The sequence below is a fragment of the Parasteatoda tepidariorum genome, chromosome 5 (assembly GCF_982258835.1).
Source record: "Parasteatoda tepidariorum strain Cologne lab strain chromosome 5, Ptep-v5.0, whole genome shotgun sequence".
Classification (NCBI taxonomy): domain Eukaryota; kingdom Metazoa; phylum Arthropoda; class Arachnida; order Araneae; family Theridiidae; genus Parasteatoda; species Parasteatoda tepidariorum.
In genome coordinates this window covers 38,258,930-38,270,615 of record NC_141759.1, presented here as the reverse complement: position 1 = coordinate 38,270,615, position 11,686 = coordinate 38,258,930, and the positions used below count along the sequence as shown (strand labels likewise).

Genomic DNA, 11,686 nt, shown 5'->3' with positions numbered 1-11,686 from the left:
TGGCAAATCTTTTTATTGTAAGAAATCTCGTTCTCAAATCCCCCGATGAGGTGTTTCCATGCTATGCTTTTCCTCGGGAGGTGTTGTTGATGGGAGAGCCAGAGGTCGTGGAATTGGGGGACGAGGCGCATCCAGTGCTTCGATTCCTCGACCCGGAAGGCTATTCCGATGTGAGGCAGGTGAGGGGTGCTTTTAAGCAATTTCTCGATCGAGAGTTGCGTTTCGAGAATAATGTCAGTCAGGTGAGCCCAGCTTACCGGAGCTTTGATAGCTTCGGCATGAGATGGTTGTCGAATATTGTGTGTGACTGGTTTAGGAAAGGCTACAACTTGACAGACGATTTGCGGATTCGCCTAGCCAGCGAAATTCGAAATTGTCTGTTCTCGTTACCTTTTGAAAGCTGGTATTACGCCCCACCTGAGCCTTGTCCGATTTGTTTGGAGGAAATGTTGGAAATGCCTCATCCAACTCGTTGCCAGCACGTGTTTCACGCACAGTGTCTGGACAATTGGTTGCGCACGCGTCCACACAGGACATGTCCCCTTTGCCGACACGAAATCTAACTCTGTGTCAAAAGCCATTTTTTTTTTAAAAAAATGGGACGAGTCCCCCTCATTGGGGACTCGTCCCATTTTTTTAAAATACACACAACGCCAACATTGGGCGTTTGGGTGCAGACCCCTTGAAAATGCATTGGACAGGGCTCTCTGGGGACCATTTCACATACACAATGGACTGCTTCACGAGAGGGCAGTGAGAACGTTTCCAATCATGGTGTCACGACAAAAGAGCAGTGAGAATCGAGGCTTGAGACTATTTATTGTGTCGTTTTGCGTTTCCAATTTTATTTTGCAAGGGTCACGGTGCTCAGCTATTTTTTCGAGTGACTGTAAATATATCTCTGAATTTGGGTGGTTAATGCTTGGCAAATAAAATACATCTGCGTCGAAGTCATATTTATGGCTTCATGGGGGTACTGAATCGGAGATTGGTCGAGCTCTGATTCTGGTCAAAATTACGATTTACGGATGGATGGAGTGCAAATATGTCCTTCCGTAACACGGGATGTGACGTTTGTATGCTGTTGTTGTTCATTTACGTCGCACTAGAGTTTCACAATAGGCTATTGGCGACGGTCTGGGAAACATCCCTGAGGATGATCCGAAGACACGCCATCACAATTTTGATCCTCTGCAGGGGGGTGGCACCCCGCTTTGGCAGCACGACAACCTGTGAGAGAAGTCGAGCACTATACTGTAGAACAGTTTAACGAGGACCAATACCGCACTCCCTCGGTCACTACGCAGACTGATCCAAGTGGTCACCCACCAGCGCACTGACCACTACCCGTGATGCTTGACTTTGGTGATCTGCTGGGAACCGTGTCTTAACGATCAGTTCACTGCGGGACTGTATGCTGTCTCTGGATCCGGATCAACCTTAGGAATGTTTCCCAGACAATCGCCAATAGCCCATTGTGCAGCTCTACCGAATTATCCTCTTCGCGCCAGCTGGCACATAAGGTCTTGTCTTTTCTTCCATGCACCAATGACCTAAGTCAGTCCTCTTGCCTCCTCCCTTCCATTTAATTTTGCTTTGCACATTGTGCTGCTTTAGTGCGACGTATATAACAAGGGAGAAAAAGAAAGATTTGATTATCGTCTAGAGCTATCTTGCTGTAGACGGTGGTTTGAAATTCCTAATTAGACAGTACTGCCACATTAACGTACAATATTATCGCAAATCGTTTTGGTTTTAATCACCTTATCTCCGCTCCACACAAAACACGAGGACTTTCCGCTTTACAAGAACCAGAACATGAGAATCGAACCTTATCCCAAAGCTTGAAAGATGAATTAAATTAATATTAATTAAAAATGAATTGATTAAAAAACGTATTTGTTATGCTTTCTCTTCTGATAAATGTGGAAAATCGGTAAAAATAAATTTTAAAAAAAACCTTGTTTCGATTCAAAATTTAACACAAATGGCCTTTGTCAAAACATTCAAGTTTGAATGTCTGTCCATGCGTGAACGAGAAGACGTGAAAATAAAAATAAATAAAATAAAAAGTATTAAATTAAAACTTTAGAGGCTGCTCAAAATAATGGGGGAAATAATGAGGGAAAGACAATAAATTACAAACGGAAAATAATGTTTTGATCACCAAAAAATATAGCAATAAATTGGTAATTTTTAACAATTATTTTGGTAATTATATGCTTTAGCTTGCACAGAATTTCTTAAACCTAGATTAAATATTTATGAAAATATGAACTTATTTTAATAAAAAACTAATTTTTTTTGTCGTATGTTTTTTTCTGCTATAACTAAAAATATTCAATAAAATTAAACAAAATTTTTGGAGTGATATAAAATTAATTACAATTTTTTTTCTTCTTTAAAATTTGAAATCAGTGCAATATATAAGCAATTAAATTTTTTTCTCCGCAATTTCGCAGTAAATCGTATTTTGCAACTAATGAAAAAAGTCATATTTGAATATCTTAAAAATTTAAAAACTTTCAAGCTATTTTTTAAATAGTTTTTGTACTTCTTAAAAGAAACTTAAAAAGATAAGGGGCTTTCCACAAATATTAATTTGTATCATAAGACAAAATTAAATAACAAATGATATTACTTTACAATAAACGTTCATACACCGAAATATGATTGCATAAGGAAGGAAATGATGCTATGGAAAGATACTTTTATGATCCACAAAAATGCCAATGTCATTTTTTAATAAATCTTTTTTATTATTTTAAGAAAATGAAATTTGTGGGAAACCCCTTATCATTTTTAGCTTTCTTTTAAAAAGTACGAAAACTGCTGGAAACATTTTAAATTTTCAAGATATTCACATCGAACTATTTTTTTTTTCGTTGCCACTACATGAGTCACTACAAAATGAAGCAATTTTTTAAAAAATTTTTCCTTTGTATGTGCAATATAAAATAACTACTTTAATTACTCATATCTTGTTCAGTTTTAATCAAACTTTTCTCAAATTTTAAAGCAATAATTTTGTAATTTTCAACAAGGCCTAGGGAAAAACATTATCAGAGAACATTTGAACTATGAGTGAATGAATGATCTAAGTTACATTTTAGTGAATTAAGAGTACATAAACTTTAAAGTTTATATGTCGACTGTAGAAAATGAATTTTATTTCATGCGTACAGGCTTTCTAGCGTAATTTATAAATCCGTATTTCTCATTTAAGGTCTTTACTCAAATGGCATTCATATTTTTGGTATTTTAATTTAATGAGCAGGTTTTTATAGTTATTTGTAAACTGTTTATCGTCAAATGCAAAAGCCCTTTTTTCAGACGCTTTAATCGAATCTTTACTTAAATAATATTTATCAAGGTATTTAATGCAATAGCTGAAAATAATTATTTTTTATTTAATTTTTAGCATAAAAATTAAGTATTCCCCTTCTTTTTTTTTTTTTATAGACCACTAATGATGTTTCATGATGCTTGTATTGTCCCTATGGTATGTTTTCTATTTTTTCAAACAACATAACTGAATAAACTGTATTAAATAAACCATAAATTTTTTTGTCAATCCCGCATCTATAGCCGTGGCACTCGGTGTGCTGATTCCATAAGGTACCAAGCAAATTTCGCCAGTGTGCTAACATATACTACTCAATTTCTCCTCACGCCTGGTGGCGCATGAAGCCACAAGTTTCAAGTTCCGCTTTCTTTGCATTCTCAAAACTGAGCTACCCTCTTTTCCAATCTGGCAAACCCTGTCGAAGCTACTCTAGTTTGGTCTTTTGGGGACATTCTTAGCATGTCCTATCCTGAACCACTGTTTTTTCATTTCTACTGTGATGAGTTTAGTTTCATAATAGAGCTTATTGTTTATGATTTTATCAGATCAGTATATCTTTAAAATTAGTCTGAGGCAATTATTTTAATAAAGTATAGTTTTTTGCTTTCTGAGTCGCCGTGATTTGCTGCCATATTAGCACACAGATTTAAGTAGTTTTAAAAATTTGTAACTTGAGTTTACTATTTAATTTGTTTCCAAATTTTTTGGAAGCATGTTGTGCTTTTTCAATTCTTGCTGTGATGTTCACTCCAAAGTAGTTAGTGTGTTGCCCAATTATTTCTATTTATAAATATGTGTAATCATTTTTACTGCTATTAAATTTTAGTCTTCTAATTAATGTGTAATCCTACCTGTTTCACACTTTCTTCTAGTCTATTTGTTTTGGTCTTCATTTCCTGCACTTTGGAAGGCAATGCAATATTGTATGCTTAATCAAGGTCCTCTAGATTTTCTTTGAGTGTTGACTTGTACAGGGATGAGATTAGCCAAAAGGCAAAAAAGCTGAATTTCCACGATAGTAAATTTTACGCAAGCGCAACCCTTTAATAATAAATTCCAGACAGTTTAAGGTAATAAATAATGTGTTGACATACAATTGTGTACTAATCTATTATTATATAAATGATTACATTGATACTTAACATTTAGTGTAAATAAAAATTACCAATTGAAAAAATAAAGCTGGAAATTATATTTTTGCTCAGTTCACATAAGAGACAATTATTACTTGAAAAACTACCTGGTTTAGCAATTAAAACTACTGAGAATATACATTAATATTTCATTTCTCTTAATAAATACTGTTATGTGATTTATAGCAAATATTTTAGTAATATTACTTTTTAAATTATATTGGAAAAAAAACTTTAATAATGGACCGAATCATTATGTTCCTATTATAGTCTAATCTAACTAGAGCCCTCTGAAACATATCAATAACAGTGAAGTAGAAATATACAGTAACTCCTTAACATACAAAAATTGCTATTTTAGTTTGAAAAATTACATGACAATCGGCAACTGTTTAGATAATTATTTTTTATTTGATAAGAATTTTGCATTTTATAGCATAAATAACAGCAATTATAAATAAAATTTTGATGATGAGTTAAACTCTTCTTCCAAAAAAAAAAAAAAAAAAAAAAAAAAAATTTAATTAAATCCCTTTTTAAATTATTGCTTTTGTTTGCTATATCTTTTATGTTTGCTATATTTAGTCGTAAGTCTATCTTCAAACATCTTGTGACAAATCCTATTTTTCCTTTTTTGCAAGCACAGAATGTAAGTTTTAAATATATATTCCCTTCCAGTTTCTCTGATGTTGTAAGACTTACTTATACTAATAATCGTTGTTGGAAAAACAGTCACCTTTATAATAACTAATTTTTAAAAAAATTTACTTCTTACAAGAATCGCGATAGTTGATCTTAAAATTGCGTGAATATGAATAACAATTATGGATTTTGAAATCACATGAATATGAAACTAGATATACGATTTTGAAAATGAGAAAATACAAACTGGGATATAGAATTTTTAAAACGCGTAAATACGAATCATGATGCGTAATTTTTAGATTGCATAAATAGGAATTATGATGCATAATTTTTAGAATGCGAATCCCAATGCCTTATTTTAAAATCACATATAAATACGAAAATCAATGTTTGATATTATAAACCGCATGAGCAAATCAAGACATTGAATTTTAAACTAGCATGAATACGAATCGCTACATAGGTTTTTAATAAGGGGTAAATACGAATCACAATATCGGATTTTCAAATCTTGTAAATCAGAATCGCAACGTACAATATTCAAATCGCGTGAATAAGAATCGCAACACGCAAATATGAAAAGCTATGTTTGATATTAAAATTGTGTGAATAAGAATCGAGATATTAGCAGATTCCAGGCTTGGGACCTCTAAAAGGCTTGTCAGAAGCAGCGTCGCTTGAACTACGAAAATCGGATCTATCTGGAGGGCGGGGTAAAAAATTCAGAAAATCTTATCTGCTGCGTGTAAAAGGGGAGAAAATAGCTAAAATAAGTGAAAATGAGAAAGGATTGGTAGCTATGTAGTTTGAATTTTCTGTTTCTCTTTGAAAATCGGTAAATTTTCTGAAAAAGCGGAATACTTTTAAAAAGAAGTGCAATTTTTAGAAAATCTGAATTTTTGATAAAAAAGCTGAAATTCAAGAGATAAAAGTGAAAAAAGCGGAAATCCGCTAAAAAGCGGAAAAATCTCATCCCTGCTTGTAGGAAGAATCAAGAAATTATTTTGGATTTACCCTCATCACTGATAAACAGTTTATTCTTATTTTTCAAAATCTTAAATTAATCTACAGGTACCACAGTGGGCTAAAAAGAACAATTCACATATCGAAAAGATAATTTAATAACCTTTTGCTGGTAGCTAATTGTGAAATTAATATAATTACATTTTAATATGGTATTTCCAAACTTTTTACTCTGATCACCACACTGATTCTACCATTAAGTCTCAAGACCAAGTATGCAGAGGCATTATTCAGAAAGGAGGGGAGTCTGATCTCATTCCAGCCTTAGAGACATTAACAATCATATGAAAAAAATTTTTTTCACTGCCTACCTGGAGAATGACCTTTTGTCATATAGGCATCTGAAGGGCAGATTTGTTGACCATTCATTCAGGGGCACCATATTAGGTTGGCCTATGTTGCCCCCACAGTAAGGACAGATAGTCCCAAGAATGAAAGAACATCCATGCGTTGCCCAGAATCCGAACCCAAATCTTTTTTTGATGCAAGGCCAGTTCCCTGACCCTTACATAGACCGGTCAGCATAATAAGAACATTAAATATATATGAATTAATAATCATACAATATTAGTATATGAGTTAATCGTAAGAAGTGTTACCCTAGTTCAAATTTTGGATAATATTACACAAATTTCAGTAAGTATCACTAATCTCGATTAAAAAAAAAACAAACAAAAAAACACAATGACATAAGCCAATATACATACTTAAGAAAATGGCATTACTTTTAGCTTTGAAATGTATTTCATTTTTATCTAAAATCCAAGTATGTTAAATTGTTCAAATTGTGCTGAGGAAGATGTGTTTAGAGCTAATGAAATTTCATGTGAATTAGCCTATTTAACATTATAATAAGAAAAATGGAATCTTTTACTCATAGACTATATAAAAACTTGATCTTTATTAACAACATACATTTTATAAGAAAAAAAATGGACATGCTTTATTATTCAAATGCAAAAAGAAATGTAATTTAAAAATGTCAATGGTAGAATAATTTTGAATCTGAGATTTATTAGTATATTTTTACAAATATTATTAATACAATTTAAGAAATTTTTTCAAATGATGGAGCAGAATAATCCCAAGATTATTTAAAACTATATAATAAAATAAGAGAAAACAGGGCAATGCAATCATTCAAGTTCAATGTTAAAGATAGAAATCTCCAAAATAATCTGGCTAAGTGAACCTGATGTTATAAACATTCAATATAAGTGGCAGCTCATTAGTTTATCATAAATCTAACATTCATACATTGCAAACAATAAAAAAAAAGACATTATGCTAATGAGAAATACACAACAATATGCTATGTATACATCATCTCCGCCATTTCAGACATTTTTTTAGGTATATAAACAAAATTATCAAAGTAGCCAGCTAGCTCATCTACATTAATGTCATCAGCATGATCTTGGGAAGCATGTTGAGCAGCACATTGTCCGCTGAATGACAGTCTATGATCTAAGAAGTTTTTATTTGAGCAACATTTAGTGGCAAGACCATTTACATTTTGAACACAATCAGGCAGTCCAGACTGATGACTTACATTAATTTCTGAAGTAAATGATTTATCAGAAAGACTTCGTTTGCTACAGTGCTTTTTCTTTTTCCGAGATATTGCCTTCCCACAGGTCACATTACGGCATTTACAGGGATCAGATTTTGCAAGATGTGCACAGCTAGAACTAGTGTCTTGTTCTCTACTTGAACCACTATGTGTCTTCCAACATTTATTTGCATGCTTTTCTATCCGACCAAGGCTACAAAAAATAATTTTGAATAAATAGTCAACCTTTGAAATAAACTACATACCCACACACGGTGCATAGTCAAATTTTTCAGTAAAAAATAAGCACCTTTAAAGTACTTTTTAAGCACTCAAAAAATATTTTTCAGCACTTTAAAATGCAAAATAGTTTTCTAAGTTACATGATCATGATGAAATAACTAGTTTCTCACAAAGAATTCTTTTTGTGATTATATTAGCCACTATAAAAGCAATTAAGCACAATTTTAAATACATTCAATATTTAGTGAATCATTCAAGTTTTAAAAAAAATTAGTCAAAATTATAAATAATTAATTCAACAATTATTTAAAAAGATTATCTCTCTTGCAGAATGCAGCAGAGTTGCTCATGAGAATGCATGTATCCTTCCCACCGAATCTAGCTCAGTATTCAAGATCGCAAGTATTTCATAAATAGATTGGCACTTTCCTACGCTACAGACTGATGGTATGCCAAAAGAGATTGTGGTTGAATAAATTATGAAAACGTTGAATAAAACAATATGGAAAACACGCTTTTTGCGTAACTCGAAGCAAAAACTAATATGGTAAAGAAAAAATATATCATTTTGGAAAAAGGAAAATTAAGCACCTTTTTCAAAATTGCTACGCACCCTGCCACATTATACAATATTTATAAGCTTTTGTCTTTTTGTTAAAATTTACAGTATCTTATGTCATATTCCAAAATAACCAAACATTTTTTTCAGGATGGGCATAGAAAATTGAATACAAAACTAATTTTTAGTAGATACAATGACCTTGGCTTCTTATTATTTGAATCAATAATTTTTTAAAATTAATTTTATGATCATTAAATCAAAATTTAGTCAGGGTGGTTTTTCTTTGCGTACTGCACCTTAACATAATCTATAAATTAAAATATAATATATTCCTTGATAAGTAAACTAATTATAATTTACAAAGAAATATGAATGTTTAAATCAATCAATTCAAGTGTTTAATTATTATCAATATTTATTATAGTTCTTAGCATAAATTTGCCAATACATGTTAATTTTAATAAGTAGACTTATTATGTATTAATAGTTTATAATAGATTATTAGGTTTGTTTACGTATTAAACAAATTTTAATGTGTAAACCTTTTAATAGTTTAATTATGCAAGGCTATCAGCGATCCAAATTTAAAAGCTATTAATATTATCAGATTGGATAAATTGCAATTTTACTAATTACTTAATAGATTATGATTTTTTACACCAAACTTCTAGATTTTTGACAATAATTGTCAAAATAAGAAGGAGGTTAATGTCAAATAATTAAAGAGCAGAGTAGATTAATCACTAGCAATCTTATATGTTTTTTGATATGTTATTATAAAATCTAATAATTATTTTCACTCTAAAGTTTTTAGTAGGTTAATTGTCAAAAGGGTGTTTTAATAGTGTTAAGATAAGTCAAAAACTCGCCAACCTTACTTAAAGAAGTATATTTTTTTATAAAATCATCTAGTTAGTTAATCTGTTATTCTAACCTTTACAGCTAGTCACTTTTATGCATATACTTTACATACATTGTTAAAATGTACAAATATAGCTTACTCAAATACTACATGCATATCAATAAAAATTCGTATAAAGTTCAAACAAAAATATTGGTATAAATGATTAATGAAACTCAACAAGATTATAAAAAAAATATATGAAATTCACCTATTTAAATCAACTCTCAGCTTCTTAAACTCTGTTTGTAAAGCTGACAACTGACAATCTTCACTTTCAGCCATTGCAATGAATTATTACAAAATACCTACGGAAAAAAAATATTGAAATAAAAATATTTGTTCTATTAATAATGATATTACAATAGGATTTACCTGTTGAGCTGTGAGTTAAATAAATGCATGTTGAGAATAAGATTACTTAAGTTTAAATTTACACATTTTTTTAAAATTTCTCTACCAGTTACGTACTGTAGACATGTATCTCTACAATAATTTTTTAACACAAAATAATAATTATAAGGTGTGTATAATAAAAATTCATTATAATAAATCCAACTTTTAACTGCACAAAAAATAGTACTTTAGGTGTTAATATGTAATGATGTTTGTCATTAGTCTTTTATAAACAAACAGTGTATTTCCATGAATAAATAGGTATGCATAAGAATGCGTGCACATATCTGTATCGAAATTTTGAATAAAAACAAAATAATGTCTAGAAAATATCAATTTAATGTTACAGTATTACAATCTTTGGCATGAACATTCGACATTAAAACTGACCATAAAATTTAAGAAAGACTTGTTTACAATTTTTATTCTGAAGTGATTTAACGCTATGTCAAATCTGTGGATTAAATAATAATTGCACAGCAAAAGAAAAAACAAAATATTATACTAATTACGCGTACCTTTAGCTTAGGTAACGGTATTTAAATAATTACTAATAGTGAAGTTCTTTACTAGATTGAGAATTCAAAGAAAAAATACGCGGAGAAATAAGGAAGAATTAGCAAACACGAAGAATCCAAAATATAACAGGAAGATTTACAATTGTTTTCCATAAACTTACCCATAAATTTAAAATATATTGTTTCCACAAATTAGGATATATTAATAAATAACGATAAATGAAAATAAAATGAATTTACAAATTCGCACTAAACATTACGCATCATATTTACCCATTGTTTTGATAGTTGTTGCCATCTATAAGTAAAAAGATTTAAAGATTTTATTTTTTGAGAAGTACTTGCATGGCGCTTCTACGTAACATTCAAGTTTTACCGAACAGGGCCCGATTTACAGATCACGGGGCCCTCGCAGAGTAAAGAAGTATTCACACCAAAAGTAGTTGCGGCAGCTGAGGATCGTCAGTCAATGCTACTGTAAACCAAAGTGTTGTTGTTTTGGGTATGTGTGAAATTTCACCCAATCAGGTTTACAATCGCATTGACGGACGATCGCATATGCGGGAACCGTATTCGGTGTGAATGGTCTTTGAAATTGAAAACGATGATGAAATAGAAATTTAAAATTTAATTTAGCTAAATTAAGAAAAAATTCCGAAAGTTTAATTGACAAAGTAAAAGTTATTGTAAAAATGATGAAAACTATGTAAGAAACAAGATATTTGACTAAATGCCTAGTATATAAAATTATTTTTTTTCATGCATAACTTCTGATGACGGCCTTTTACAAGTTGGGAGACCTGAGCACGTGCTCCGAATGCCCTCCCTTAAATCACTACACAGAGCACTAAATTCAAAATGTCGATCAATTTTAATCAGAAATCAAGTATTTAACGATATCGCTGTGCTACTTAGCTATAACGAGAATTAAATATTGGCCTAATACTTTTTCTTGAGGTTGTTACAAAACACATTTTTTTTTTCAAAACAAGTTGCAAGAAAAGGTTCTCATAGTTGTTTGAACTTTTCAAAAAAAAAAAAATCATCGTTTTAATTTTTGTTTTCAATGCTTTAATTTTATCTACAGCCTAACACGTCAATTTCTTAAATGTTGAAACTCATAAAAATGTCTGCTGATAAAAGAAAAAGTGGTAATAATTAAGTAATACAGAACACGATTTTAAAAAACACTTTAGAAAATTGAATTTAAAAAATTGATTGATATATTTTTAAGAAGCTTAAGAGGTTATATAAATCAATCAGTAAATAAAAAATAATATTGAAAGGAAGGTCAACATGTTTCGAGTGCCAGTACAGGGAGCGCTCAGAAAATCATTCTAGGGGGAGCGAGTTTAAAATTAATAATC

General features: G+C 30.9%; 1 protein-coding gene across 2 annotated transcripts; it reads right to left on the bottom strand.

Moving 5' to 3' along the window:
• Window positions 1-7,026: 7,026 nt before the first annotated feature.
• LOC107451604 (uncharacterized) lies at window positions 7,027-10,697 on the bottom strand. Of its 2 annotated transcripts, none has more exons than XM_016067758.5 (3): window positions 10,481-10,697; window positions 9,617-9,713; window positions 7,027-7,913 (listed from the first exon to the last, which is right to left on the bottom strand). In XM_016067758.5, exons 2-3 carry the CDS (start codon window positions 9,688-9,690, stop codon window positions 7,460-7,462), a joined length of 528 nt encoding a protein of 175 aa, XP_015923244.3. In that variant the 5' UTR covers window positions 9,691-9,713; window positions 10,481-10,697; the 3' UTR covers window positions 7,027-7,459. The 2 variants fall into 2 exon arrangements, with proteins under 2 accessions (XP_015923244.3, XP_015923245.3); XM_016067759.4 differs by having other exon boundaries at window positions 10,593-10,688.
• Window positions 10,698-11,686: the final 989 nt, after the last annotated feature.

Excerpts from the sequence above, each read along its gene's own strand:
- LOC107451604 (XM_016067758.5), bottom strand. The coding sequence starts at position 9,690 with ATGGCTGAAAGTGAAGATTGTCAGTTGTCAGCTTTACAAACAGAGTTT. Across the intron at positions 7,914-9,616 it reads CTGAGAGTTGATTTAAATAG|CCTTGGTCGGATAGAAAAGC; the intron begins GTGAATTTCATA and ends TATTTTTTGTAG.